The sequence below is a fragment of the Lepidochelys olivacea genome (assembly GCF_965140295.1).
Source record: "Lepidochelys olivacea isolate rLepOli2 genome assembly, chromosome: 5".
In the NCBI taxonomy this organism is placed as follows: Eukaryota; Metazoa; Chordata; order Testudines; family Cheloniidae; genus Lepidochelys; species Lepidochelys olivacea.
This window is the reverse complement of record NC_140415.1, coordinates 96,082,939-96,110,574: the sequence shown is the minus strand read 5'-3', so window position 1 is coordinate 96,110,574 and position 27,636 is coordinate 96,082,939. Positions and strand designations below refer to the sequence as shown.

General features: G+C 39.5%; 1 protein-coding gene across 1 annotated transcript in view; it reads left to right on the top strand.

Annotated features, from left to right (window-relative positions):
* Positions 1-27,636, top strand: part of VPS13A (vacuolar protein sorting 13 homolog A) — a 262,402-nt gene that overhangs the window by 211,467 nt on the left and 23,299 nt on the right. Inside the window, exons 60-68 of the mRNA XM_084628103.1 lie at positions 6,334-6,447; positions 15,725-15,870; positions 15,974-16,055; positions 18,073-18,186; positions 18,649-18,724; positions 18,842-19,005; positions 19,322-19,367; positions 19,685-19,808; positions 21,886-22,000. Coding sequence (XP_084484229.1) covers positions 6,334-6,447; positions 15,725-15,870; positions 15,974-16,055; positions 18,073-18,186; positions 18,649-18,724; positions 18,842-19,005; positions 19,322-19,367; positions 19,685-19,808; positions 21,886-22,000 — 981 coding nt within the window. The remainder of the gene's footprint in view (positions 1-6,333; positions 6,448-15,724; positions 15,871-15,973; positions 16,056-18,072; positions 18,187-18,648; positions 18,725-18,841; positions 19,006-19,321; positions 19,368-19,684; positions 19,809-21,885; positions 22,001-27,636) is intronic.

Genomic DNA, 27,636 nt, shown 5'->3' with positions numbered 1-27,636 from the left:
TAGGGACTTTTGCTACAACAAAAAGAAAACATAGACAGTCTCAACCATACCATACACAAAGGACAAATTCACCTATTTTTTACCATCAATAGCTTTCAGAACCCCCCAGGAAATGTCAAAAAATGCAGAAGAAAAGACCACCTGGCTGCTTCTACTTTTTCATCAAATCAGCGTCAATCAACAAGCATCCCTTTTGACAGGATTCATAATAGCTACAGACCAAACATTACTTCAGATCTAGTGATCTCTCCTTTTTTCTCTACTGCCTTTGGACGTGGTCTTTTCTGGTTTTGGAGAGCATGGAATATTAGTATATCAGACAAATGGGTGTTGGAAATTATTTCAACAGGTTATACCGTCAAGTTTCATGCCATACCCATCTTCCCTGTCCCTTTTCAGGGACCGCAACACATGAGAGGCTTCTAATTTAAAAGGTAGATTCTTTCATTCAGCCGGGGGCGATAGAAACTGTTTCCTCCTTAGCACAGAGCGTAAGTTTTTTATTCCAAATATTTCCTCATATTCAAAAAGAAGGCAGAATGGAAGCTCATCCTAGATCTCAGAATGTTCAGTGTCTTCATTCACAGTTGAATATTCACAGTGGTTACACTGGCCTTCATAATACTGATGCTAGATGAGAGTGATCGGTTTCTAGCTCTTGACCTGAAGAATGCTGCTGCTTGGAGTAGTGTCCCTATGGTTGCTCCACTGTTGATGTGTTTGTGTCCCTGTGTTGCTGATTGGAGAACTTCAGTAGCAGTGTCCTTTAGGCTCACACATGTGCTGCCTCTCCTCCTGCTGTGCCATGAGGCTAGTCAGTGCGCGCGAGCTAACACCCCTCAGTTCCTTTCTCAACTGCCCCTGGCTAGAGATGGGGCCATTCATAGTCCGTTAGGACCATTATTTTTGATTTACGTTTCTGTAGTTAGCCTCCTAGTTCTTAGTTGTAGTTCTAGTTGTACTTTTTTTCCCATTTAAAAAAAAGACTTTAGTTCCTTTTCCCGCTCCTTTCATTAACAGGGTTTGCCCAGCTCACTGGGCAAGACAAGCACTCCCAATGCCTTTGCCTGTCGCAGACAAGCACTCCCAGTGCATTTGCTGTCTTGGGGAAGGCCACATTCAAAAAAAGTGTGTTCTTTGCAGCAATTCAAGCCCTAATCTACTAAAGATAGAGAACTCAGGCAGCAGATTATCTTCATGAAGGCAGCTCTCTGACCCTCTCTGGATCCTACCACGAGTCACCTGGCAGATGTGAGTCTTCCCCACAGCCCTCAATATCAAAAGGCTATGGGTTGAAGAAACACTGATACCTCATACAAATCCTCAAAAAAGAGATCGGGAAGTCCTCACCATGAGCTCTGAGATAGCCATAAACGTTCTTTGGCACGCTTGGTATCCTCGCTACAGCTGGCTCCAAGACCTTCTCAGTCCAGTACCTGTGGCTCACGGAAGTCCTTAGTGGCAGGTACCGTTGAGAACCCAATGGACGCAATGAGCATGGACATTGAATCAACAGCACCAAGGGGCAAAGACAGAATTAAGCACTCCTCTAAGAAGGTTCCAGTATTGGTACAACCCTCAACACTTCACCCGGCACCAAAATGACTGGTACAGGCAAGAGCCCCAACTCCCCCGGCACTGAGTCAGTCAACACCACGGGAATTCCAGCACTCCAGGGACCCCTGCATAACAGACGTACCAGGGTCTTCTCTTCTTGGTGCTGGGACTTCCGCATCAAGTCTTCCCTCAGCACAGGAGTCTTCCCCGCTGCTGTTCCATGCTCCCAGTGAAGGCTCGGACAGTGAACCTGACGAGGTGGCATCTCAATACTCCTCACAGACTCCTTACAATGCCCAATACCAGCAGAGCCCTTGAGGATATCCTCAGATGGCCCCACCACCACCATCTTGGTATGGTTATCCATGGGCACCACCACCACTGACCTCTGTGCCACCACCCAAGTGGCCATAATGGGATCATTGGGCTGCATATCGCCACCATGCCTCTCGAGCCTCTAGCCCCAGTTGAGAGCACCCTTTCGGCCACAGCATCCTGAGTTTCAGAACCTCTGAAAGAAATTGTGGAGAAACAGGAGGATGGTGTTGAGGAAGATATGACCCCAAGGACCATTTCCTCCTCCTCCTCGGATGAGGTCATTAAGGCTTCCCTGTCCTCTCTGGCCGATGATTTTTGCCTCTTCCAGGACCTAGCAATGAGAGTGAGGACATTCTCCATATGCCACTAGAAGCAGTCAAAGACACCCACTGTCATCTCCTTGACATACTCCCCTCATCCTCTTCCTTAAAAATCACCTACCTACTAACGAGGCCGCTCTAGATGCAGCAAGAACCATCTGGAAGACCCCAGCATCAGTGGCACCTACCTACAAGTGGGCGGATAGAAAAAATTGTCCCAGCAAAGGAGACTGAATTCCTCTTCTCCCATCCTCCACCCCACTCCATCGTGGTGGATACCGTTCACTCCCGCAGCCATCAATATCAAATGAGGTCCACTCGCTAGGACTGGGACTGGAAATGTTTGGACCTTCTTGGGAGAAAAGTACTCGGCCACACTTCAGTTTCGAATTGCCAATTACCAAGCTCTCAGTGAAATAAGACTCTGTAAATTGTTTGAAACTGAACAATTGTATTAAATAGCTCCCTGAGTCTCATTGAGACTTTGAGGGCACTAAGCTCTTAGTGAAAAAGACCAGTGCCTCTCTTCACACCCTGAAGGATTCTCAGGCCACTCTGTGTTTTCGGGGCATCTGCATGCCAGGACAGAAGAGAAAATTTGAATCCACAGAACCCGCATAAAGCCACGCGCCTCACAATACCAGGTCAATGCTACTACAAGCCACAGAGGAAGAAAACTAAGTTTTAGAGGCATAAACCATCTGGCCCGCAATCATCCTCATTCCAGCCATCCACGTCCAAGCACCAATTTTGACATGTTGGTTGAGATGCCAAAAGACTACTCCCCCACAACTGCTACAAGTGCTACATCACTGCTACCCACCCATTTGGCCACTGGTTAGCAGCATTCTGCAGCACCTGGGAATGCATAACATCAGACCGATGGGTCCTAGCAATCATTCACAATGGGTACTCTATCCATTTTACCTCCCTATCCCCTCCACAACACCCTTCGCTGTCCCTCTTCAGGGACCCTTCTCACAAGAATTTACTATGACAAGAGGTAGATCGTCTCCTCCAATTAGGAGCCTTAGGAACCACTACCTCAACATCTACAAGGCAAAGGGTTCTACTCTAATTATTTCCTAATATCCAAGAGAAAGGGAGGGTGGAGACCCATACTTGACCTCAGTGCTCTCAACAAGTTTGTCGAGGCTCAAAAATTCAAGATGGTCACTTTAGCAATGATCATTCCAACATTTGAACAGGGAGACTGGTTTTCAGCCCTCAACCTTTAGCATGCCTATAGTAGTGCCTACAGGCCTTTTTCATATTTCAATCCTATCGACTCTGGGATAATTTCTCAGACCACTACCAGAAGAGGATGCTCCGCTTTGGACTATTCAATGGCCCTGAAAGCATTTTCCAAGGCTGTCAGTAGTGGCCGCCCACTTACGCTCCCAAGGGATCATGATTTACCTTTATCTGGATGATTACCTCCTCAGAGCCCAGTCTCTTCAAGAGTCTCACCGAGTCACCAAAGCTGCAATGCACTTGTTTACAGAAGTGGGTCTACAGATCAACTCCCAGAAATAAACCGTCACTTCAGAGCTACACCTAGAATTCATAAGTGCCAACCTCAACTCTTTGCAGGCCAGAGCTCTCCTACCTCAATAAAGCTTCCTCTCTTTGGCCACAATCATAGAGCCTGTTCAAAACAGCCCACAAATATCAGCCAGACACTGCCTACAACTCTTGGGGCACGTGGCAGTGGGCACAGCAGTAATACCACATGGCAGATTTCACATGCAGTGCCTCCAGATGTGGTTCAGCTTGGTTTACAGACCAAACAGGGACAGGATAGACAAACCCTTGTCACTGCCCACCAGGGTCAAAATCTTCTTAGATTGGTGGAAAGACCCAACCAACATTTGCAAAGAGATCCCCCTCTCACAAATCATTCATCATTCCTTCTCACCACCGACACATCCCTTGTAATGTGGAGTGTGCATCTAAACAGCCTTACAACACAAGGCAAATGGTAACCCAAGGAGATATCCCTTCACATCAACCTCCTCAAACTAAGGGCAGTCAGGAATGCGTGTGCCTGTTTCCTCCTGCTAATCAAAGGATCACACACGAGAGTCACGCAGCCTGCAGGTACCATATATATTGACAAGGGGGAGCCCGATCACCCTCCCTTTGCTTGGAGATGAGACTATGGAACTGGTGTATTTCCCACAGTGTCACACTGTCAGCAGCCTACCTCCTGAGCACCCAGCTCAATAGTGGACAGCCTCATTCACAAATTCCCACTTGACTACGAGTGGTAGCTAGGCCCAGTAGTACTCCACGTTCTATTGAGGCAGTGTGGCAGACTGACCACAGACTTGTTCCAGAGCTGCTTCATTTATCCACTTGTCCTCTAATCTGTTTATCTTTAAAGATAAGATCTGTTGACTTACAATGAGGGAATGATTCACCATCCAAAACCAGCTCTCTCTTTCCTTTCACTGCTTGGTCCTTCGATAGTTCTCAGAAATAGAAAAAATTGTGTTCGTCAGATGTACAAACCATCTTGAGCAACAGTTGAAAAGATTCTAAAAGAAAAACACTCTGCAGAGTGTAAAATATGTGTTGTCTGGTGTGATCAGCAGAATGTTGTCCCAATTACCTTATGTATTATTCTTTCTCTGAAGTTCTCAGGTCTCACTTAGCTCTCTAAGGGCACATCTCGTGGACATGAGTGCCTTCCATTCCCCAGCCCCCATAGGTTTTCCCGTCCTATGACATCTAGATTCCTGAGAGGTTTAGTGAAGTATTTCCAATCATAGTCAGACCTGCTCAGATATGGACCTTAATGTCATTTTGAAAGGTCTTATGGGATCATCCTTTGAACCTTTGGCTTTGTGCTCCTTTCTACACCTGTCCATGAAGACCTCCTTTTTTTCGTAATCCTATCATCAGCCAGAAGGATGGGAGAGTTAAGGGCTCTCTCTCTCTCTCTCTCTCTTCCACCACACCCAAAATTTGTTCCCAAGATTGTGTCTGAGTTGCATATCAGACAAGTCATACATTTGCTAGTTTTTAATCCTAAACCTCACTCTAACAGTGAGATTAGATAACATACTTTAAATGTTAGGTACTAGCCTTCTACCTGCAGAGACTGAAACTGTTCCAGTCATCTCCAAAACTGTTCATTTCATTTGCAGAAAGAACAAAAGGTACTCCAGTATCTCTCAAATATTGTCAAAGTGAATTTCAAGATGTATTACACTATGCTATGAATTAGCTCCCCCAACCAGTATTAAGACTTATTTGACCAGGGCCCAGGCAACTTCGGTGGCCTCTCTGAAAAATGTTCCCTTAAAAAACATCTGTAAATTGCCACATGTAGCCCTATGTGTACCTTTGCAAGACCATGTACTTTAGTGGAGGTATCTTCGTCAGATGCCTCTTTTGGTAAGGCTGTTCTTCACGCTATCATAGATAGGATTCAGTGCACCCACCACTGTAGTTAGAGTATTGCTTGAGAGTCAACTAGAGTGAAATACCAACTGGGACAAGCTTTGCTTTGGATTTTTCATTCACTATATGGGATTTGAGGTAGAGACAGAACTGGAGTGGCAGTTGGTTTTGCACCACTGTTTGTACCTTCAGTAGGGAGCACAAGGATAGTTAGTGCATGTGCGGACCAAACTGATACTGCTAACAAAAATCTTCCATGGGGCGTATGCGTATCAAGAGTAGTACACACAGCAACTACACATCTCCAGTTACTGTACAGGTAAATAATCTCTTTACCTGTCCACTTGTCTACAGCTCTGCATCTGTATCTTTCACTTCATTTGGTGTATCTTCTGGCAAGATAAATATGAATTCTAGAAGAGGTTTTTAAAGATTTGTATCAATTACAGAATAACATTTATTTATTTGACCCAGGCTCTGTATTTATCTATTATTTGAATTTTAAAATAAGATTTTACATTGAGATAGATCTTTAGAAATTTGCTTGTAGTTTATTGCACCAAATAATACAGTAGAAATTCTATTTTGAAGTAATATCAGCAGAATGTAGATCATACAGTGTTTCTGGCAATTAGTTTATTACATCTCCCTGAAAACTATTTGTATTGTGGAGTTTAATGCTTTAACAAGTATTGTAATTCTAAAACTAATTTTTCAAATATTTTGACAGGTTGAACTTTTCAAAAAGGATATAGAATCTGTCCAAAAAGAATTGATGAGTATGTCATCAACAGATACATCACAAATCAGCTTGTATGAATATTTTCATATCTCTCCAATCAAGGTATGTAGATTACAGAAAATGATTAAAATTTCTGTTTTTTAGTAAAGGAAGGGGGGAAATTTCCTTTTCATGCCACATTCTGAGAACAGAGAAATAAGAGAGGGAAGAAGGGTAGAGCTAGAGAACAATGCCAAAGGAAGTTAACTTGGCATTTCTACCAATATGTATAAGGAGGGTTTCCCCTGATGCTGTGTGGACATTTCAGCATATCAGAAGGTTCAGTTCTAACAAACAGCGCTACTGTCATCCTTTACAATTCCCTGACATTTTCTTTTTCATAGGATTGTCTGTATCTCAACTTTCGTTAACATATAACAGCCTCCCCCAACCTACAGTTCCCTCTATCTTCTAAGAATTTTGTGAGATTAAATTTGTCTTCCAGGTTTTTCTCTTGCTTCCCAAATGTTGGTGCATTTCAGACTTGCAATGTAAAGTTTATGTAGCCAGACACATTGCAGGCTGGGGAAAGAAATCTTTCTTTTAAGAACCCATACACACAGGATTCTCAATACTTGGGCTAGCACTCCTTAGCATGACACTTGCAGAATTCCCTTAGATCTGAGGTGTAAGACTCTATGGGGCAGCAGTAGTGGATGGTAGAGTACCAGTTATGATCCTTTCTGGCACTCTCTCTGACTACATCCTTAGGTATTCAGTTGCAATGACAGATATTTCAAACCAGTTCTTTCATCACCATGGTTAGAGAAGGAATTGCTTGCTGCAGTCTGCTGTGTATGGATCTAATTCATACATCTTTTTACTTGCTAGTTTTGTACCTTGTCAGTCTCTACTTCTAAATTGTTTGTCCAGTCCTGATGTCTACAATTCAAGGTTATTGAAAAATTGGAGATGATTCAGAGAAGAACCACAAGAATGACTAAAGGATTAGAGAATGTGCCTTATGGTGATAGATTCAAGGAGCTCAATCTATTTAGCTTATCAAAGAGAAGTGCTAACCACATTGTAGTTTACAAATACCTGCATGGGGAATAAATGAAAGGAGGCATGAGTCCACTGCCACTCAGTTCCTTCTCAACCCCAATAGCTAGAGACAGAGCATTCTGCTGCCCACTGTATTCAGCTCCCAACATTTCGCCTTTGACTTTTTATCTTATTTTCTTATTTACTTCATTTATTATAATTTCTCTCTATTTTCATTTCTCTGTGCCTTTTATTTTATTTAACACGGTTGTACTTCTGGGAAAGATGGTTTTCTCTCCTCTCTTCTTCTTGGACGTGTCATTTATGCTGAAGCACAGCTTGTTATGCCCCAGGATTTAAGCCCTGTCAGACCTGCCACAGTGATGGACATTCCAGTTGCCTTCTCTGTTTGGGGGACTCCTACAACCTTTTTAATGCAAGGTTTATCTGGGTTTCAAGGGCCGATCTAATGTCACAGGCTGCCTTGGTCCCTGTTACTCCCTTGTCTATGGCCCTGGAGAATAAATCTCTAAAGAAGAGGAAACATACCTCTCCAGGCAAGGAAATGAAGAAGAGCAGTGGGTCACCCCATAAAACCCAGGGAAGGTTTCATCAGATTCGGAGATCTCTGTACCGAGACCGATCCCGATACTGTAATATCCTACTCTCCTGAGTCCCTTTCATTAAGAGGAACCTAGGAAACCTATCAAACATCACAGGCACAGTGACTATGATTTTCCCTTCCCTTATTCCTCCTCCCCAGTGGGATTACTGGGACCCAGGGGTTCACTGCAGGGACCAATTCTATTCGATACCTAAGAAAAAACCCTGGCATCCACTGGTGGTGTATCAGCCAGTGACTCTTGCAGATAGTCCTGGTACTGCACACCTCATACTGCACACTTGTCCAGTACCCGATGATGAACAGGAAGAGTAAGAGTCTTATACTGAGGAGATCTTTCCTCCCTCTATAAAGTCCTCTTCATCTCCAAATGAGGCAGTAATGCCATTACCACCCTCCTATACTGATGATTTCAAAACCTTCCAGGACTTCATTAAGTGGCAAGCAGACTCTCTTCAAATCCCACTAGTGTAAATCCATGGCCATGGTGGTGGTCATGAGAACAGCATCCTGGCTCCACTGCTCTGGTCTTCCAAAAGATGTGCAAACCACGTTTGATGACCTGCCATTTGAAGGGCCTAAGCTCTTCAGTGGGCACACAGACTCTGCTCTACACCCAGAACAATGTTGCACTCATTGGGGATGTATGTGCCTGCAAAAAAAAAGGTGGTGTGCTGGAGCCCAAACTTCTCAAAGATTGAGACTATTTCAGTACCATCAGTATACTTTCTCTATGCCCCAGGAGCCCTTCCATTGAAAGCCCAAACTACAAAAACCGGGGCCACCCACCCCTACTTCTGCCCAATCAGCCCCTCCCTGTAAGAGGCACTTTTGATGCCTGGATCATGAGCGTCAGGCAACCCACTTCAGTGAATCAGTTGCTATGCCACTTAAACCCATTCTGAAGACCGACTATCTCACTACTTACCTGCCTAGGAATCTCTTACCTCAGACAAGTGGATATTGGAGATAGTCAAAATGAGTTACTCTGTACACTTCCATTCCATTCCTCCTTTCACCCCACACCATCCCACTTCAGGGACCCTTCTCATGGGGAACTCCTAAAATAAGAAGTTCATTCCCTCCTCCTTTTGGAAGCAATAGAGCCAGTCCCACTAGAGGTTCATTGTTCTAATCAAATTACTTTCATGTTCCCAAGAAAGACAGAGGGTGGATACCTCAGGAACTTGAACAACTGTGTCTTAGTACAATACTTCAGAATTCATGTATCCATCCATCCCTCCCACAAGTGCTTTCTATGCTTTGTAATAGGGGCAGAGTGCTATCAATATTGATTTCTGTCCTTCAGATTCTCCACAGGTCCAAGGGAGTTGGCAAACCGTGGTAACAGCTCAGATCCGCCAGTGGGAAATATCGGTATTCCCATACTTGGACAACTGGATTCTCAGAGGTTGAATGCCTCGAGGTCCATTCAGCAAAGTCCAGGGAAATTAACACTAACACTATTCCAATCTCTGGGCCTTTGTATCAACCACAAGAAATCCATGCTCACTCCAGTACAGAGAGTAGACTTTATAGAATCTACTCTAGACTCCACAACAGCAACCGTCTACCCACCCAAGGAGAGATTCTCCACCCTGTTCTACCTGATATCAGAGTGACAGTTCAGTCCATAAACAATCATAAGGACTTGCCTACAGATGTTGGGCCACATGTCGGCCTCCAAGTAGGTAACTTCCCATGTGAGAATGCACCTCAGATACCTTCAGACATAGATAAGAGTAGTGTATCCTCCAGACACAGCCACTCCGTCACCATGCCTGGGGAAGTGTTGGACTCTCTTACATGGTGGAAAAACCCACCATCTTACAACCAGCACCTTCGAAGACCCTCACAACAGATGCATCTCTGTTAGAATGGGAATTCACCTGCAGGGAGACACAGCACAATGCAAATGGTTGGGACGGGTATTGGCCCTCCATAGCAATATCCTGGAATTAAGAGCAGTATGATATGCTCGCCAACACTTCCTTCAAGCCATACGAGGTCACTCCATCAGACTAACTCTGGACAACAGGGCAGCAATGTATTACATCAACCACCAGGGCATTATGTGCATTATTCCAGTCATTATGCACGGAGTCGCTAGGATTGTGCAATTGGCGCATCTACCATCAGATCAAAATATCAGTAGTCTATTTACCATTCTTCCAGAATACAATTGCTGGCTCCTTTTAGCAGACACTTTTGGCAAGGTGGAAGCTCAACAACCCTGTCTTCTGCAGCATCTGCCAGATCTGGGCCATACCACGAGTTGACCTCTTTGCCACTGTGAACAACACAAGATGTTGTCTGTTCTACTCCAAGGGAGATTATGGCCCCAGCTCTCTTGGGGATTCCCTGATTATGCCATGGCCCCATACCCTGCTGTATGCTTACCCACCTATACCACTGATCCTCAAGACCCTTCTCAAGCTGAGCTGAGAAGGAGCAAGAGCTATCCTCATAATACCTGTTTGGCCAAGGCAGGTGTGGTACTGAAACCTTTATTCACCTTTCAGAAGTGACACTCCTCAGACTTCCTATCATGAAGGTCCTCTTGACATAGAACTCAGGGATATTCATCCTTCCTAATTCCTCCTCCCTCAATCTGAGAGCATGGCTGCTCAGTGACTCCCAAGCATGGAATTGACCTTCTTGGGTACAGTTGAGTCAGTTGTCTTATCCAGTAGACAGTGGCTCTCAACCTTTCCAGACTCTGTACTCCTTTCAGGAGTCTGATTTGTCTTGCATACCTCAGGTTTTACCTCACTTAAAAACTACTTGCTTACAAAATCAGACATAAAAATACAAAAGCACACTGTTACTGAAAAATTGCTTATTTTCACCATATAATTATAAAATCAATTGGAATATAAATATTTGTACTTACATTTCATTGTATAATATATACAACAATATGAACAAGTCATATGAAATTTTAGTTTGCACTGACTTTGCTAGGGCTTTTTATATAGTGTGTTGTAAAACTAGGCAAGAATCTAGTTGAGTTAATGTACCCTTGGAAGACCTCTGCGTACCCCCAGGGGTATGCGTACCCCTGGTTGAGTACCACTCAAGTGCTCTAGAAGTGCTGTATGTAAGCTCAAAAGCTGGTCTCTTTCACCAATAGAAGTTGATATTAAAGATATTACATCACCCACCTTGTGTCTCTAACGACGTAATGTGTCAATCATGCATATGTAGCCTGGGATTATTTAAGAGTGCAAAGTGCACCTGTCGCAAGTAACAGTTTCTTTATTCAGGCAGCTATTTAGAGTTCAGAAGATGAGATTGGTAAAACACACTCAAATTTTATTAATGCACACAAATATAATAGAAATAATAGAAAAATCAACATACATAACTATAAGATTAGTACAGTTAAGTGGTTTCCTGAATTGTGCATACTTACAACCTTATGGAGACGGTTAGAAAAAAAAAAGATGGAAGAAACAGCTAGGGAAGCTCACCCTAACAGCAAGACACTGGGCCAGGCTTGCTACCTGGTTGCCCCATGTCATCATCTGAGTGGATCTAGGGATTGGTTTGTGACAACCTTTTATACATAGTTCTCCATTCCACTCACAATTGTCGAGGATCATGTCTGATTACAATCTCAGTTCCTATTCATATTTGGAATTCTAAGAGGCTAATTTTAGGGTTCTGGTTGTCCATATGTGGTATTTGGGTTGATAGTACATTACATTTCCGAAAGTTAACCCAATGATTTGAATCAGTCTCTTTCCCAATAGTTTCAATACATTGGTGTGGTTAGCAAAAAGCCCCTAAGGTGCTACCATATGTTTGTAGTTGTCATAAATATAAAGGGAAGGGTAAACCCCTTTGAAATCCCTCCTGGCCAGGGGAAAACTCCTCTCACCTGTAAAGGGTTAAGAAGCTAAAGGTAACCTTGCTGGCACCTGACCAAAATGACCAATGAGGAGACAAGATACTTTCAAAAGCTGGGAGGAGGGAGAGAAACAAAGGGTCTCTGTCAGTCTATGTGCTGTTTCTGCCGGGGATAGACCAGGAATGGAGTCTTAGAACTTTTAGTAAGTAATCTAGCTAGGTATGCGTTAGATTATGATTTCTTTAAATGGCTGAGAAAAGAATTGTGCTGAATAGAATAACTATTTCTGTCTGTGTATCTTTTTTGTAACTTAAGGTTTTGCCTAGAGGGGTTCTCTGTGTTTTGAATCTAATTACCCTGTAAGGTATCTACCATCCTGATTTTACAGAGGTGATTTCTTTACTTCTTTTTACTTCTATTTCTATTAAAAGTCGTCTTGTAAGAAAACTGAATGCTTTTTCATTGCTCTCAGATCCAAGGGTTTGGGTCTGTAGTCACCTATGCAAATTGGTGAGGCTTTTTATCCAACATTTCCCAGGAAAGGGAGGGGGTGCAAGTGTTGGGAGGATTGTTCATTGTTCTTAAGATCCAAGGGTCTGGGTCTGTAGTCACCTAGGCAAATTGGTGAGGCTTTTTACCAAACCTTGTCCAGGAAGTGGGGTGCAAGGTTTTGGGAAGTATTTTGGAGGGAAAGACGTTTCCAAACAGCTCTTCCCCAGTAACCAGTATTTGTTTGGTGGTGGTAGCGGCCAATCCAAGGACAAAGGGTGGAATATTTTGTACCTTGGGGAAGTTTTGACCTAAGCTGGTAAAGATAAGCTTAGGAGGTTTTTCATGCAGGTCCCCACATCTGTACCCTAGAGTTCAGAGTGGGGGAGGAACCTTGACAGTAGTTTACCTGTTTTTCATACAATGCCTTGCTAAACTACCACATGATACATATTGCTAAATTTTATATTCTTAGGTCAAGCATGTATTATTTTATAATCTTTGATCAAGTGCGTAATACTCATGCTGATTTATGCCAACTGCCAACTTCTGCTAGGCCTCACTCCTAAACTCTTAACACTTAAAGCTTAACCAAGCCTATTTTTAATACATATATTTTGATTCTACTTGCTGATACAGCTTCACTAACTTCTATTACTATTTCTGTAAGCCTGTTTAGCAGATTATATATTACCCAACACTGTTGATGTTGCAAGATCAGGTCAAACATCAACACATGGGAGCCTCTCCGGGACAAGCATAGGTTTGATATCCTTTTGATGTAGGAGATAGGGTGGCAAAGGCAACTGCCCCTGCATCCAGCTCGCACTAGGAGGCCCAGGGGAATCTCAAGGTCATACCAAACACCAAAGAGAATCTTTTTGAGGAGTAGGGGGAAGGAAAATCTCTTCATAAGCCAGCCTACTTGTTCACAATTGGCTTCAAGGAAATAGTTCAGTACTCCCAATCCCTAGGATCTTGGTCTTGCCAGCACCAGAGGCCAAAGGGACCGACGCCCCATTTCCATAAGCAGTAAAAACATAAGCGTTTTTGAAGGGTTTCTAAACATGGCAGTCTGCCTGCCACTTTCAGTGGCTGCCACTTTCTCCCAATTAGAGGCAGACTTGCTGCCTTTTGCCCACCCAATCCTGCACCCTGAGGTCTCAGCAGGTGTGTGATTTTTTTTAACATTCAGGTTTTAGAAGCACATCCAGATGGTGCTAAATAAGCCCTGCCCTCCATACATGTACGCACATATACACACGCTACTTGTCTAAGAATTCTCTTAGGATCCTCAATATCAAGATATTCAGAAGAAATTGCAATCCCTTCTCTGAAAGGGAACCTATGAGTTCTTGCGACCAGTCAAAATTGAATCATCTGAATTTTGTTTATTTAAAATATAAAAGTTAAGATGATCAGCCTGGGTACCATCATGCCTTTTAAAGGAAGGTGACTAACTATATATATGTATGGTTTTTTGCCTTTAACCTTTGCAGATACCTACATATACAATGAGATACTGTCCAAGCACCTGAAATATCTCAAATTTGTCATAGACAATAGCACTCTCAATTTCATGTCTTGCCATTTGGGCTATCATTGGTAAATAAATGCTTGATGGTAGTCATGTCCTGTCTACACAGGCAGGAAGATACCTATGTCCCGTCTTGGATGATTGGTTTATCAAGAACTTCACTCTAAAATGTGTCAAAAGGTGAATCTGTGTCACCAGTGACATCGCTAGGGTTCATAATAAAACTCAAAGACCTAGCTTGCACCAAACAGACAATTGGAGTACACAGGATCCTGCTAGACACAGCACAACTCAAATCCATCTGCTCCAGGACAAGATCCAGGGCAATTACCAGACTGTCAAAAGAACCAGTAATTGACAGCTCAGACCATTGTATGAATGTTTCATGTGGTAAAACTGCAACAGTATTTGTAGTCCCTGTGGTATTTCTCCACAAGACCCTGAGATCCCAATGGAAGTAAGCGAACCCATGGACTCCTGTGTTGCATGTACATGACAGACTACCATTGGGCCTTTCTGGCCTGGTGAAAGTTTGGGAACAATCTACAATTAAAAGTGAACTTCCAGGTCATACTGGCTAGGAATGCATCCAGCTTACCTAGACTAACTCCAGGTATATTTGGTATCCATTTCAGCATATGATAACTAAATTGACGGTAGGCCAGTGTCACTTCAGACCATTATCATCAGGTCCATGTGTGACTTGACACTTTCAAAAAAACTGCATTTAAAAGCTTCTTGTGTCATAACATAGTAATATGGTTCTTACAAAGCTGATGAAAGCTTATCTTGAAACAGTTAGTTTCTATTATATTAAATTTCTTACATGAAAAATCATTTTGCTAGTGTCAGTGGCTTCATAGAGTGATTGGGCTTCAGGTTCCAGTGGCTGATCCAAGTGTATATCAGAATTTACAAAGATGGGAAGGTGCTACATACTAACTGGATGCTACTCTCCAAGGTGGTATCTGTGTCTACCTTAGTGAGACTATCATCCATTCTTCTCATGCCACTTGCCCATCCCAGTGAGGCTTTTCTCCATTAATTCAAGGTTAATGGGTCCTTAGGGCTCTGTTGGAAGCAGGCTAATGGTAAATTTCCATGTACCACTAAGGAGTATTAAACCCAATTAGAATCCTGCAGAGAATCAGAATGCCAAGAAGTCAGTTTCTCTTGTGCATTGGTGGGTACAGTCTTGAGGTGCAGAGTGCTTGGAGCAGTTTTTTCTTTTAAAATCTCTTTTGTGAGCAGGGGACAGGACTGCTATAAGTATGCAACTTTCTTGTAAACTGGATTTCATAAGTCAAAGAACAGAATGTTTTGTCAATGTGTTTGTGGTTTTTTGCGTGATTGACTCAAGTCTACACACATGTTCACTGTGTTTTACTGTGTGATTTACTCAGTTTGCTGCTATTATTTCTAAAAAATGTATTAGGTCATTTTCTTTATCTTCATTCTTACCCTTTAATTTGCTGTTTGTCAGAATGTTGCTGAACACTAGATATGAATTCATTTTTTTGAATGTCACTCTTATGAAATAGGAGTCAGTCAATTCCTAAATCAGATGCCATGTTGATGAATTCCTTTTCTCTTTTTAGAAAATATTTGATTCAAAGTGCAAACGTTTTAGTGAGAGAGGGGGCAGATTCTGCTCTTCCAGAAAAATTCTGCTTTGGGCTTTCTGATCTTGTTTGCTGTGTGATAATAGCGGGAAACTTTCTGATTAGGATGAAGTCAGTCAAGATTAGGAAATAACGTATGCTAATGACACCTAATGACTTTTTGTTAAAACGTTAAGATACTATCCAATCAAATGTGGAGTTCTACATTCTCTTTCTCTTTCTTATTCTTTCAGTTACATTTAAGTTTCTCACTGAGCACGGGTGGAGAAGATAGTAACAAAGAAGAAAGACAGCATGAACTGATTCCAGTTCAATCCGTGAACCTTCTGCTGAAGAGTATTGGTGCCACACTCACAGATGTACAAGATGTTGTCTTTAAGTATGTTGAATATATAGTTTTATAATGTATAAGTATTAAATTCACACTTTCAACACAGGGAAATTCATTTTGTTCTGCTCTAAATAATGTGGACTTCTTTTAGGTTGGCTTTCTTCGAACTCCACTATCACTTCTGTACTACACAACAACTACAATCAGCAGTTATTAGGCATTATTCAAAACAGGTTAGTCTAAATTAATTTGTGTACTTCTTTATTTAAATACATTATATTATATGCTGGAGCTACATGTCAATGTACTGTATTCTTTTCTGGTTTGTATGTTTATATGCACACTTGTTAAAGAAGCAAAGTGAAATGAAAATATTTGGTTGGAAACAGGCTAGTAACCTAGATTATGACTCGTATTTTTAGAATACTATTCTTAAAATAAGGCTAAATATCACCTCATCTTAATAGGATACCAATTTTCAATCTAGTCAAATTTAATAAAAAATAGTTTAAAGGTACTATATTTGCCCTGAGCTATGCTGCCATTTTTTTAGTTTACAATTCCATTTTTCTATGACTTAAGTGTTGAGCCACCAAAACTGATAAACAGACTGTACAGGGAAACAGATATTGGTTTTTGTGAAGCAGATTCTGGGACGTTTATGTTGAATGCAACAGTCCCACTGATTGCAAAGGTACTACTCAAGATATTTCTTGACGTGAGTAAGGGTGGCAGAATCAGCTGTATAGAGTATCGGTGGGTAAAGAGTGCAGTGAGTAACAGGGTATCACACTGAAATGGATAGTATGAACTAAAACAGAAGTAACACCAGGCTCTGAGTGTTTTATCTCAAATTCAGTAACTTCTGAATTCTGATTTCTCCCCAGTCCAATGGTTTTGTTAAAGTCTCTGCATTTCCCAGATGAGATGCCTCCAGAGACTGCCACAGGAATGAGTCAGTGCTGTTCAGCACTTGAGACTCAACAAGCTGGTTCATCCTTGCTAATCAGACACTCCTCAGAGGCAAATCTAAAAATTCCCCAGCTTGGCCAGCCTCTAAAAAGAAGAGCACCAGTGTGCTTAACTCTGAAACTAAGTGACATGGCAAGAAATCTGACATCCTTTCTGACTCTCCCTGTCCCCAACGGGAAGGTTTGAATTCTGCTGGGTAACTTGCCCGACATTTTTTATCCAATTACATATCAGAGTGATACAGCAGTGATATTCCTGACAAAGGACATGATAGTTCCTGCCAAGGGAGAAACAACCTTTACTCAACTTTCCTGCCAAGGCACCCAAACCATCTTAACTCTGCCTTGTAGTGATACAATGAGAAAAAGAAATATGCAAATTGGAGAGAGTCCAGCAGAGGGAATGAAAATGATTAGGAGGCTGGGGCACATGACTTATGAGGAGAGGCTGAGAGAACTGGGGTTATTTAGTCTGCAGAAGGGAAAAGTGAAGGGGGATTTGAGAGCAGCCTTCAATTACCTGAAGGGGGGTTCCAAAGAAGATGAAGCTAGGCTGTTCTCAGTGGTGGTAGATGACAGAACAAGAAGCAATGGTCTCAAGTTGCAGTGGAGGAGGTCTAGGTTGGATATTAGGAAACACTCTTTCACTAGGAGGGTGGTGAAGCACTGGAATGGGTTACCTAGGGAGGTGGTGGAATCTCCATCCTTAGAGATTTTTAAGGCCCGGCTTGATAAAGCCTTGGCTGGGATGATTTAGTTGTTGTTGGTCCTGCTTTGAGCAGGGGATTGGACTAGCTGACCTCCTGAGGTCTCTTCCAACCCTAGTATTCTATGATTTTCTGTCTTTTTCATCTAATCTGGGACGACAAACACTAATATGCATTAGTCATAATTGTGTGGTTACTTCATGGTGTCACTACAGGGCAGAGTTAAGGTTGTTTGGCTGCCATAACAGTGTATTTCCAATTTGGATTTCTTTTTAAATTTAACAATAACCCTGAATTATGTGAGTTCTGTTTGTTTGTTTTGGGGGATAATTTTAACATACCTGAAATATTTTTATCCTGAATCACTGATATGTACTCTCAACCTTTAACTCCATCTTAGCATAGTTTTTGTTTGGAAGCACTATATGTAATTCTGAGTATATTACTATATTCCAGCTAGAAACCACTCATCTAGTATTGAATGAAAAATATACCTTCCTTGTTATAGTAAAATTTCTATGCAAACCATATATTTTTGTAATGTTTTTACTTCAAAATTATTTTCATTTTAGGCCATTAAACAAATGTATGTTCTTATTCTTGGCCTTGATGTTTTGGGCAATCCATTTGGATTCATAAGAGACTTGTCTGAAGGAGTAGAAGCATTCTTCTATGAACCTTACCAGGTAAAACTGCCATTTAGCATCTTACGAAACATAATACAGTTGGTAAGCTACTTAGATGTTGTTTGAAATGTAGATATATTGTAAGGAGCTTTCATTTTAAAATTGGGTTTAAACTTTTAAATGCCATTTCTAGGAGATGCATTCAGTTCTGCCAAATCCTAGTATAATACTAATTATCAGGAAAAATTATAGCAAAAATTTGTGTAAATGCAAGAAGGGAACAGCCTTTTCATACAGTACTTCTGACAAGAGACTATTCTTTACACTAATTTACTCTAAAGAATATCAAGCACATAACAATTGGAAGAATCCAGTGGCTGAATTTTGTTGTTCTGTTAAAGTATACTTTTTATATAAAAATATGAATTTATTTATTATTTATTTATTTGGTATTTATTCAGATAAATTACTCTTTTTCAAATAGGATTATTTCCTTTTTCTATTAACCTTTTCCCCCCTTAGGGAGCCATCCAGGGTCCTGAAGAATTTGTAGAGGGAATGGCACTTGGTGTTAAAGCACTAGTAGGGGGAGCTGTAGGTAAGCTGTAATGTTTATTCTTTTATCTTTTGATTAATAGTGACCATGTAATCTTGTGTAATGTGATCATGTTAAGTAGTTTGTGTCACTTTTACATAATCTTTAATTTTTCCATAGGAGGATTAGCGGGTGCTGCATCAAGAATCACTAGTGCTATGGCTAAAGGAGTAGCAGCAATAACTATGGATGAAGACTACCAGCAGAAGAGAAGGGAAGCCATGAATAAACAACCAACTGGCCTTAAAGAGGGCATCACTCGTGGAGGGAAAGGCTTAGTGTCTGTAAGAAATATCACTTTAGAAAAAATAAGCAACTTCATCCAATTTATCTATATAGACTACATTTTAATCATGCTGTTGCAAACTTATTGCCAAAGTAGGGTTTTAATTGTAAACTGAAAATATACTGAAATTATAAAGGAGGTATAGAAGCAGTAAAGAGCGTCAGTTGTTTCATTAATTTTCCATGGGCCTTAGTGTACTACCTCCAGCAGAACCCATGTTTTGAATCACATTAAATCACAATTAGAATTTTTATAAAGTAATAAAAATACATTCTGAAAACATGTGAGTGAGAATTGTCTATTTCTCCCCATAGGGTTTTGTTAGTGGCATAACAGGAATAGTGACAAAACCAATAAGAGGTAAGTATAGTTCTTGCAGTGTGTTAGCAGTGCATACGTTCTTGATTCTAATATTTGTTGAGAGAGGTTGAAAAACTCATATCTGGTATACAGTGCATCTTATTGTTTTATACTTCAAACTTGATTGACTAATTTTTGGATGGACCATCTTAGGTAATGACAACATTGTGTAATTATTAGGGTAAATTAAATTGTGCTTTTTATAACTCAGTGAAAGTAGAAAATGTGATAGTGATTGTTCATAGTTTTCAAGTATTTGGGAAAGAAGGTTTATGAATATTACTACATAAAGATGTTTTTCTTTTAATTATTTTTAGGAGCCCAGAAAGAAGGAGCAGCTGGTTTCTTCAAAGGTGTTGGGAAAGGTTTAGTGGGAGCAGTAGCAAGGCCCACTGGAGGAATCATAGACATGGCAAGCAGCACATTTCAGGGTATTAAAAGGTACAGTATAAAATAGAATAAAGACAGAATAACAAATAGCATGAAAGACCGGTACTGATGCTAGAAATGAATATATTCTGGTAGTTGTGCCTTGGTACTTTTTCAGGAGCTTTCAACTAATCATTTGTCTCCAGTGGCACAAATGCTTCAGATAAATAGTTCATAATCGGTTTATTATTTATATTGATAACAAACATCTTTCCAAATTGTTAAGGGTACTTTACAATAACTAAAACCAGAGTATCAAATCACAACTATAATTTAATACAATTACTTGCCTACTTCAGCTGTTGTTGGCTTAAAATAACTCTACCTAAAGCCTCATAATCGAAACTCCTTCTGTGAACCCCAGTCTCTCAGCCTGACCCTAAATGCCCCAAAGAAAACATGAACTTTGCAGGTTGATCAGAAGGTTAATGTATACAGAAGCCATGAAAGGGAATTCCAGGACTGACTGGCATTGTCAAGTTCCTCTCCCTTCCTGTTTACAGGGAGAGAGTTCCAGCACTTCTGCCGAACACAGCTGTGGATTGAATATTGTGAAACTCACACTCAGTAATATCAAGCCCTATAAAAACTGAATCTAAATTACCTTGTACTGCAATGGACAAAGAAGTAGGAGAAAATATTTTAAATGTTAATTATTTTATATTTAAATATATTAAATATTTATATTTTAAATAGCTTAGTCCCCAGATGTAACTGAGCTAGAGCAGTTTAATCTGTGGTTGCATATCCCTACTTTTAAAATTAACTGTTATGAATAAAGTACACCACTTCTTGTGCTGTAATCACTGTATGTTAAAAAAAAAACTGATTTTTCATCCAGTGCAAAGGAGAAACTTGCAGCTTCCTAAAATTGTTCTGTTAAGTCATAAAAAAAAAAAAAAAAACTATTTTAGAAGGAGAGAGGCTCCCTAAGAGATGTCTACTGTTTAGATTTATGGTAACTAAACGCATCTGGTATTACAAGAGGAAGAATGCAAAAGTAGTCTGAATAATATTTTTGAAGTGTCTAAAACATTCCATATGTATAAATTATATACTTAAAATATATGGATATATCATATACCTTTTTTTAAAAGAAATTATATTAATGCAAGATTTAGTTCATAAACTTCAGTGCACAAAAGTAAGGGAATAAAGGACTAAACAATTGATATAACATAAAACAATATCATTGTAATATACACTTGTTTATATTTGCATGTTTGGCACTAAATTTTCAAAAATTGCTTGGCACAAATTTGTGCATGCCAGGTAGTGCCCTTAGGGGGGAGACAGGTTAGAAGTTATTACCTATCAGTCCAGCTAGTAAGTTTGATCCATCTTTCCTTCTCTAGACCTCCTCAATTATAAGTGAAAGCTTATAAAGTTGACCATATTTATGTACTGTACATAAAGCTCATGCTGTTGACCATATTTATGTACTGTACTGTACTGGCCTTGCTGCTCTCCAGGATCTGGACCATTGTTTTTTCCTCATACCACTACCCTCCCCACTGCCTCTTGCTCTTTTTTTAAAGTTCCTTTGTGGAGAAAACACGGAATATGGAGCAAAGTTGAAGGAAGAACATTAGCACAGGGTTCTTTTACATGGAAATTTCAATGAGAGGAATTTTGTAGACATTAATTTACCATATAATTTTCTACAGAGTCCTGGTTGTAAATAAATACATACTTGTTCAGCCTTGTGTTCCATAAATCAGTAAATAGGCACGCACATTTATACGCAGTATTTTTGTTGTCCCATTGACTTAACAATAAGCATGTGCATAAGTCTTTGCCATTGAAGCCATAGTATGTGTAATGTGAATGTATCGCATAAATAATAATCACCCTGACTAGTCAGTGAAGATTACAGTTGTCCAATTACTATAGCTATATGTGCCTCAACAGTCAAACTGAAAATTGCATGTAAATTACATATAGAGAAAGCAAATACGTCATTTTACCAGTATTTTAAAAATTTACGTAGGATAACTTTAGGAGCTTTTTGAAAATATGGTATTTTAAAAGTATGCCAACATCTGTGTTAAATATGTAACATATTTTGAATTTGCTGCTTTGTTTTCAGAGCTACAGATTCATCTGATGATGTGACAAGTCTGCGCCCACCTCGTTTCTTTTGTGAGGATGGAGTTATTAGACCTTACAGGTTAAGGGATGGGACCGGAAGTCAGATGTTACAGGTGAAGGAACTGAAACATAATTTGGTGTAAACTTGCATATGGGAGAGGAAAAAGCCTAACTCAGTTTTTCCAGAATTTTTACTCTTATTTTGTGTCCCCTGCCAGTATATTTTTGATATTTAGTAACCTGTAGTCTCATTTGTATCTTCATTGCATGGGTTTTATGGCCAGTCTGGCAGGATTTTATAAAAAGACAGCTAATACTGACCTTTCAGAGAGAACTTACGGTATAATTTATATCACAGTGTCCTTAATTATGCACACATTCCCAGAGTGGCTTAAATAGGAGAAACTTGCATGTGTGAGTTTTAGGCTTTTTAGTTTTGTTACAACAGCTGCAGGAAACATAGTTTTTCTTTTAATAACTTTTTTTATATTGTGTATTTAGGTAAAGTTAAAGCACAGTGATATTTTTGACTGAATTTTAATTGGTTAAACTCTTCTGCAACCACAGTGTGTTTTTAATTAAAAATGTGAAAGTAATGTTTTTGCAGAAATTTGTATTTGAGATACATGGACAGTAACTATATTTATATCACACTGCTTCAATTAAAAGCATTTCACTAATTTTTAACTGTAGCATTGTTCGTATACATCATTTTATGATATGAGCTGAACTGCTGTGAATAGATTGATTCAAGATGTGTAATTCTGCTTTTTATGCTGTCTGGATGTGTACAATCCCATCACAATTTTTCAAATGGAAAAAAGATAGGGAAATAGAATATTTTTTTCCTCTAATGGTTCTGTTTTTTAATTAAACAGTAAGATAAAATGAGGAGTGTATTTAGATTTCATAAATTTTTAAATAGTGTGATATTTTAATCATTGAGATGCTTCCTATTTTTACCTTAACCACCTTTAATGGAAAGTTAATATGTAATTCTAACATTACAGTTGAAGTACTTCGAACTGATTTTACAGTATGTCCATAAATAAGATGGAAAATTCCTGTCATCTAATTGTCTTTCATTATCATAGAAACTGAATGTTAAAAATATCCACACCTGGGAAATGACAGAATCAATAGCTGCTAGTTGAATGCAAATTGAAGAGGACAGATAGGATGTTCTAATATATATGAAAGCCTTATATTAGAGATTTCCCTTCAGTACCCTAGCAGTGTGTGTTGGAATTCCTGAGATCCAGAGATGAATTTGAGAAAGAGTAGGTGGCCTTCTAGAGGATGGATGGGAAGTTGCATAGCCAAACATTTTCAAAAATATTTGTTACCTGGATAGGGTTTTTGTTTCATTTAGAACATATTTTGAGATGCTGCACTGTGCATCATTTGAGATGCTGCACTGTGTGTCATTTATATAAAATTAGGATCTGTCTGTTTCTGTGTATTCTGCTATATCTTCTCTACTGCCTCCTGCTAAAGGGGTGCTTTTCTGAATCAAACTATTCTAAAATTAAAATTGCTAAACTGAGTTAATATTATACCTTACTAACGAGTTCCTCTTCAACATTCTTTGAAGATCCTATGACACTAACAGCTATAATCTTGCTTTTTTCTCTCATGGTGCAGTTTATATTTCCTGTGCTATTATCTTGCAAAACACATACTACCCAACAACATGGCCTTAACTGGCAAACAGTTAAAAATTGCTACTGATAAACAGCACAAAAAGGCCTAGTCACTATACTTCCTCTTTCTGATAAGACAGTAGGGTTCTTGATGTATTTCCCCTTTAATCTTTCATGCCATGCTAGTGAAGCAGAATGCTAACAAGACCATAAGTCCAACTCCTTGAATACAAATTATATAATTATTTTGTATAGTTTATGCTCCATCTTAATTTTGCAAGTGTTTGGATTAGATAACACATTCATTTGTGAGCAAATGAGTAGTTTTGAGAGGACCTCGAAGGCACCGGCTGATAGATTGATTCAAGATGTTTAATTCTACTTTTTATGCTGTATAGAAGGCTACAATCCCATCACAATTTTTCAAACGGAAAAATGATACGGAAATAGAAGATTTTTTTTCTCTAATGGTTCTGTTTTTTAATTAAACAATAAGATAAAATGAGGAGTGTATTTAGATTATCATCCTATACCTTGGAGAATATTCTGATGCCCACTGATGTTCAAGTGACTTTAATCTTCAGAGAAATGCAATAGTCACCTTAAGCATGTCCCTTTCATGAAATAGGATTTATACATTAAAGCTCTGATATTGCAGTAAGATGTATGGTGGCAGATCCCTATGCTTACACAGAACCCTACTGAAATCATCGGGTCTTTGTGTAAGAGCAGTATTCTGCCTGTGCCCAACAAGTTTCAGGTTTAGGTGAATCTTTGGTGATTCATTTGCTGATTATTATAGACAGGTGTATGACTCTATTAACAGGGGATTGGAAGGGTTCTGTTGTATCCTGAATTCAGAAACCATTTCAGAATTTGTCTGCTTTTTAAAAACTGACTAACTAACTTGCCAGCTTAAACTAACACTTCTGCTTTTTTTTCTTCCCTTATCATGCTTGCAGAAAAGACAGGCCTACAGGGAATGGACTAAGACTCACAATAATAGTGATGATGATGATAATGATAGCTAGGAAAATATGCACCATTACAAATGCATGAGTTTTTGTCACGTTAGTTGGACTCTTAGTTTATACTATTAAATGTTGTTGCTGCCATTACTGCCATAAAAGTAACTTTGATTTTAATTTTTGTCTTTTAAAAGTTGTACAAAAATATAGGTAAACAAAATATATGATAGTATTTAAGCAGAGAATTTAAGAATATAGTAAATATATTTATGTACTAAGTTGACAGTCAGGAGCTAATGTTATACTCTGATTTAATGATATTTTTGCAGGTAAATTTCCATAAATTATAATCTGTTTTTTCCATTTTCATCAGAGTTTTAATATTTTTTTTATTTTAAATCATCATTTGTTAGCTAAGATGCCTTTATAATATACATGCGTTCAGTGTAATCTTTTTGAGCTGTACTATGCTTATTGATATTAAAAATGCTGTTGAATATTTTGAATTCTGTTTATTTGATATTTCCAAAATATTTTGTCTGACTTTCTTTTAATAACAATAAACTTGTTTAAAGTTTATCTAAAAAAATCGATTCATCTGTTCTGTTCCAACATCATCACTCATATTTCCCAGAATTAGATTATGTAAAAAAATAAGATTATGGAATATGATTGTCCTAGAAAGGTTAGTTTAAAAAAACTTATTAAAATTCAGGTAATCATTTTGATTTTTCATCCATCATTTCATTTTCAAGATAACTGGTTCTTAAACATTCGTTTTAGTTTACACATGTTGAATTTTTCAGTTAAATGTGGATCCCCTTAAAATCCTTTGTTGCCAGCTTAGAAGATTTGGTTCTTCATATAATGTGAAACATTCTTTTTAGAATGCATTTATACTGTCATTTACTCCAAAAATTATTGTTTAAATGCATTTTGGAAATGTGGCCTTTTTTGTTTTAGTCTTGTATGTTATTCTGTACAGTAACAGGTATAAAACATACAGGTCCTCATTAAACTAGGTGGAAAATGCAGAACGCAAAATAACAAAAGGCTTACACAGTACAGTATTAGATGTAAACTTTCAATTGTCACTGTAAATGTTCTTTGTTTCTTTGACAAGTAAGTGCTTTATTTACTAGTAGACGTGCATATTTTTCTCTAAACCAGTTGATCTTTTATACATCTAAATTTAGGTATTGGGGGCAAAGGGGCATTATAAAAGCATTTACAGTATGTTTGTCTAGTAGTATGTGTTGTGCAAACCAACTCTTTATTCAAATATCAGCAAAAAGATTGTCCAAAAAAAACTTCACTCGTTTGTGCCAACTAAAACCTTATCATATTTATCAAAAGAGTCAGCCTCCTCTAGTGCATCCAGTTATTTCCTTACAGCTTTTGATGGGAGAACTACCTTACAGTGCAGACTGCTCATCCTGATTTTCATGCTGTTGCTACTTCATATGCTTTAGAAGCAGTTGCCCAGTTTGCATTCTTGGGCAGTGGGTGGAGGGATGAACATTGACAGTCCAGATAATAGGGTGAGGAAACTTGATTTGAAAACTCATTTCAAAGGGAACTGCTGGTGCAGAAGATAATTATGTACCTTACACTACTGTTTGTTTCTACAATATTGGACTCTTCAAGAGAAATACCACAAAAACGGTTTAGAGAAAATATTGCATTTCATTACTGCCTCGAGATTCTGCAGGAAAAATATGGGAGTATATCAGACATAAAGTTATATTATAATATACTGTATTTGAAGAAAGTAGAGGAAAAAGTGTGTATTCTTTAACCTGAAAAAATTCATGCTATGCCTAAAAGGGGAAATAGTTTTAAGTTCATCCTTCTGAAAAGGTCAACTACAGTATTTAATGTTCCCATTATGCTTTATTAGATTTATTGCTAGCAAACTAACTTTAAATTCAGCATCTGACATTTCCCTTTTCTTTTTGTGCATTTTTAACATGTATAATTGGCTTTTTTAGTATAGTTCCTTCTATTTGTGCTTTACGTCCAACTTCCACTTCACTCTATAGTGGTATACTTGCTAAATCAGGAAGTCTCAATTTTATTTCCTTCATAATGAGGGACACCTTTAAGTAAATGGAAACAAGTAATTGCTTTTAGTTCAACCATGCAAATTAACTGTAAAAATGGCATTGAGTTCCATGTTTCTTTTGACTCAGTGATTTCATATCAAATTGGCTCAGTTTATAAGTATAGGAACTAAGTCAGGTTCTTTTCTTTTTTGAGTAGATTCAGCCACATATTCCACATTTAGATGTGTGCACACCCAGCACCCCGAAGCTGGAGAATTTTGCCTAGCAGTACTGTACAAAGCAGCACTCATGTTTCATGCTCATTGTCCCTCTCCCGGCTATCTGAAGCAGCACCACCTTGACACCCATCAGTTCCTTCTTACTGCCCATGGCTGGAGTTGTAACTCGGTGTGGTTCTTAAGCTCACAATCTCTCTCTAACTCTTAGTGACTTTTTCTAGTTGTATGTAGTTAGTTAGTTAGTTAGTCCCCTTCGTGTTAGTGAGATTTAGTTAATTATTTCCCTAGCGATGCCCTCACTAGGATTCAATTTGTAAATTGTTTACAAAATGGACTAAGGTGGCTAGGGACCTTCACCTAAAGCTGCACCTACTCAAACAGGTCCTGTGGCCTACCTTGGCACCGAGGCTTGTGTCAGATCGGAGGCTATCATCGGGTTCTGAGAGTGCTGCCATTTTGTGCTGTGGAACCAGATTCTGGCTGACACAATGGAAGGAGCCGCTCCCCGTGTGCACTGAGGAAAAGGCCTCGTGTGCACTGAGGAAAAGGCCTCATAAAACCAATCGTGATCACTCCAGGTCTCGTGGAGACACTTTTGCCGCCTCTAGAACTGGCACGGTGTTAATTCTGGCGTGCGGGATGGAGCAGGACCCTCTAACTGCTCCCCACTACCACTCAGGGAGGTCAGAGTCCCTATACCGTCAACTCATGTCCTCTGAGTCCAGTACCAATGAGGGTGATGCTGGCACTGGCTGTTTCCACGCCAGCAGCATATCAGGCAGCAATGGACTTCTTCCACCTTTCTATCCCAATTTCTCCCTTGGTCCAGGACTTTGCTGGGGCTACGTTGTTTA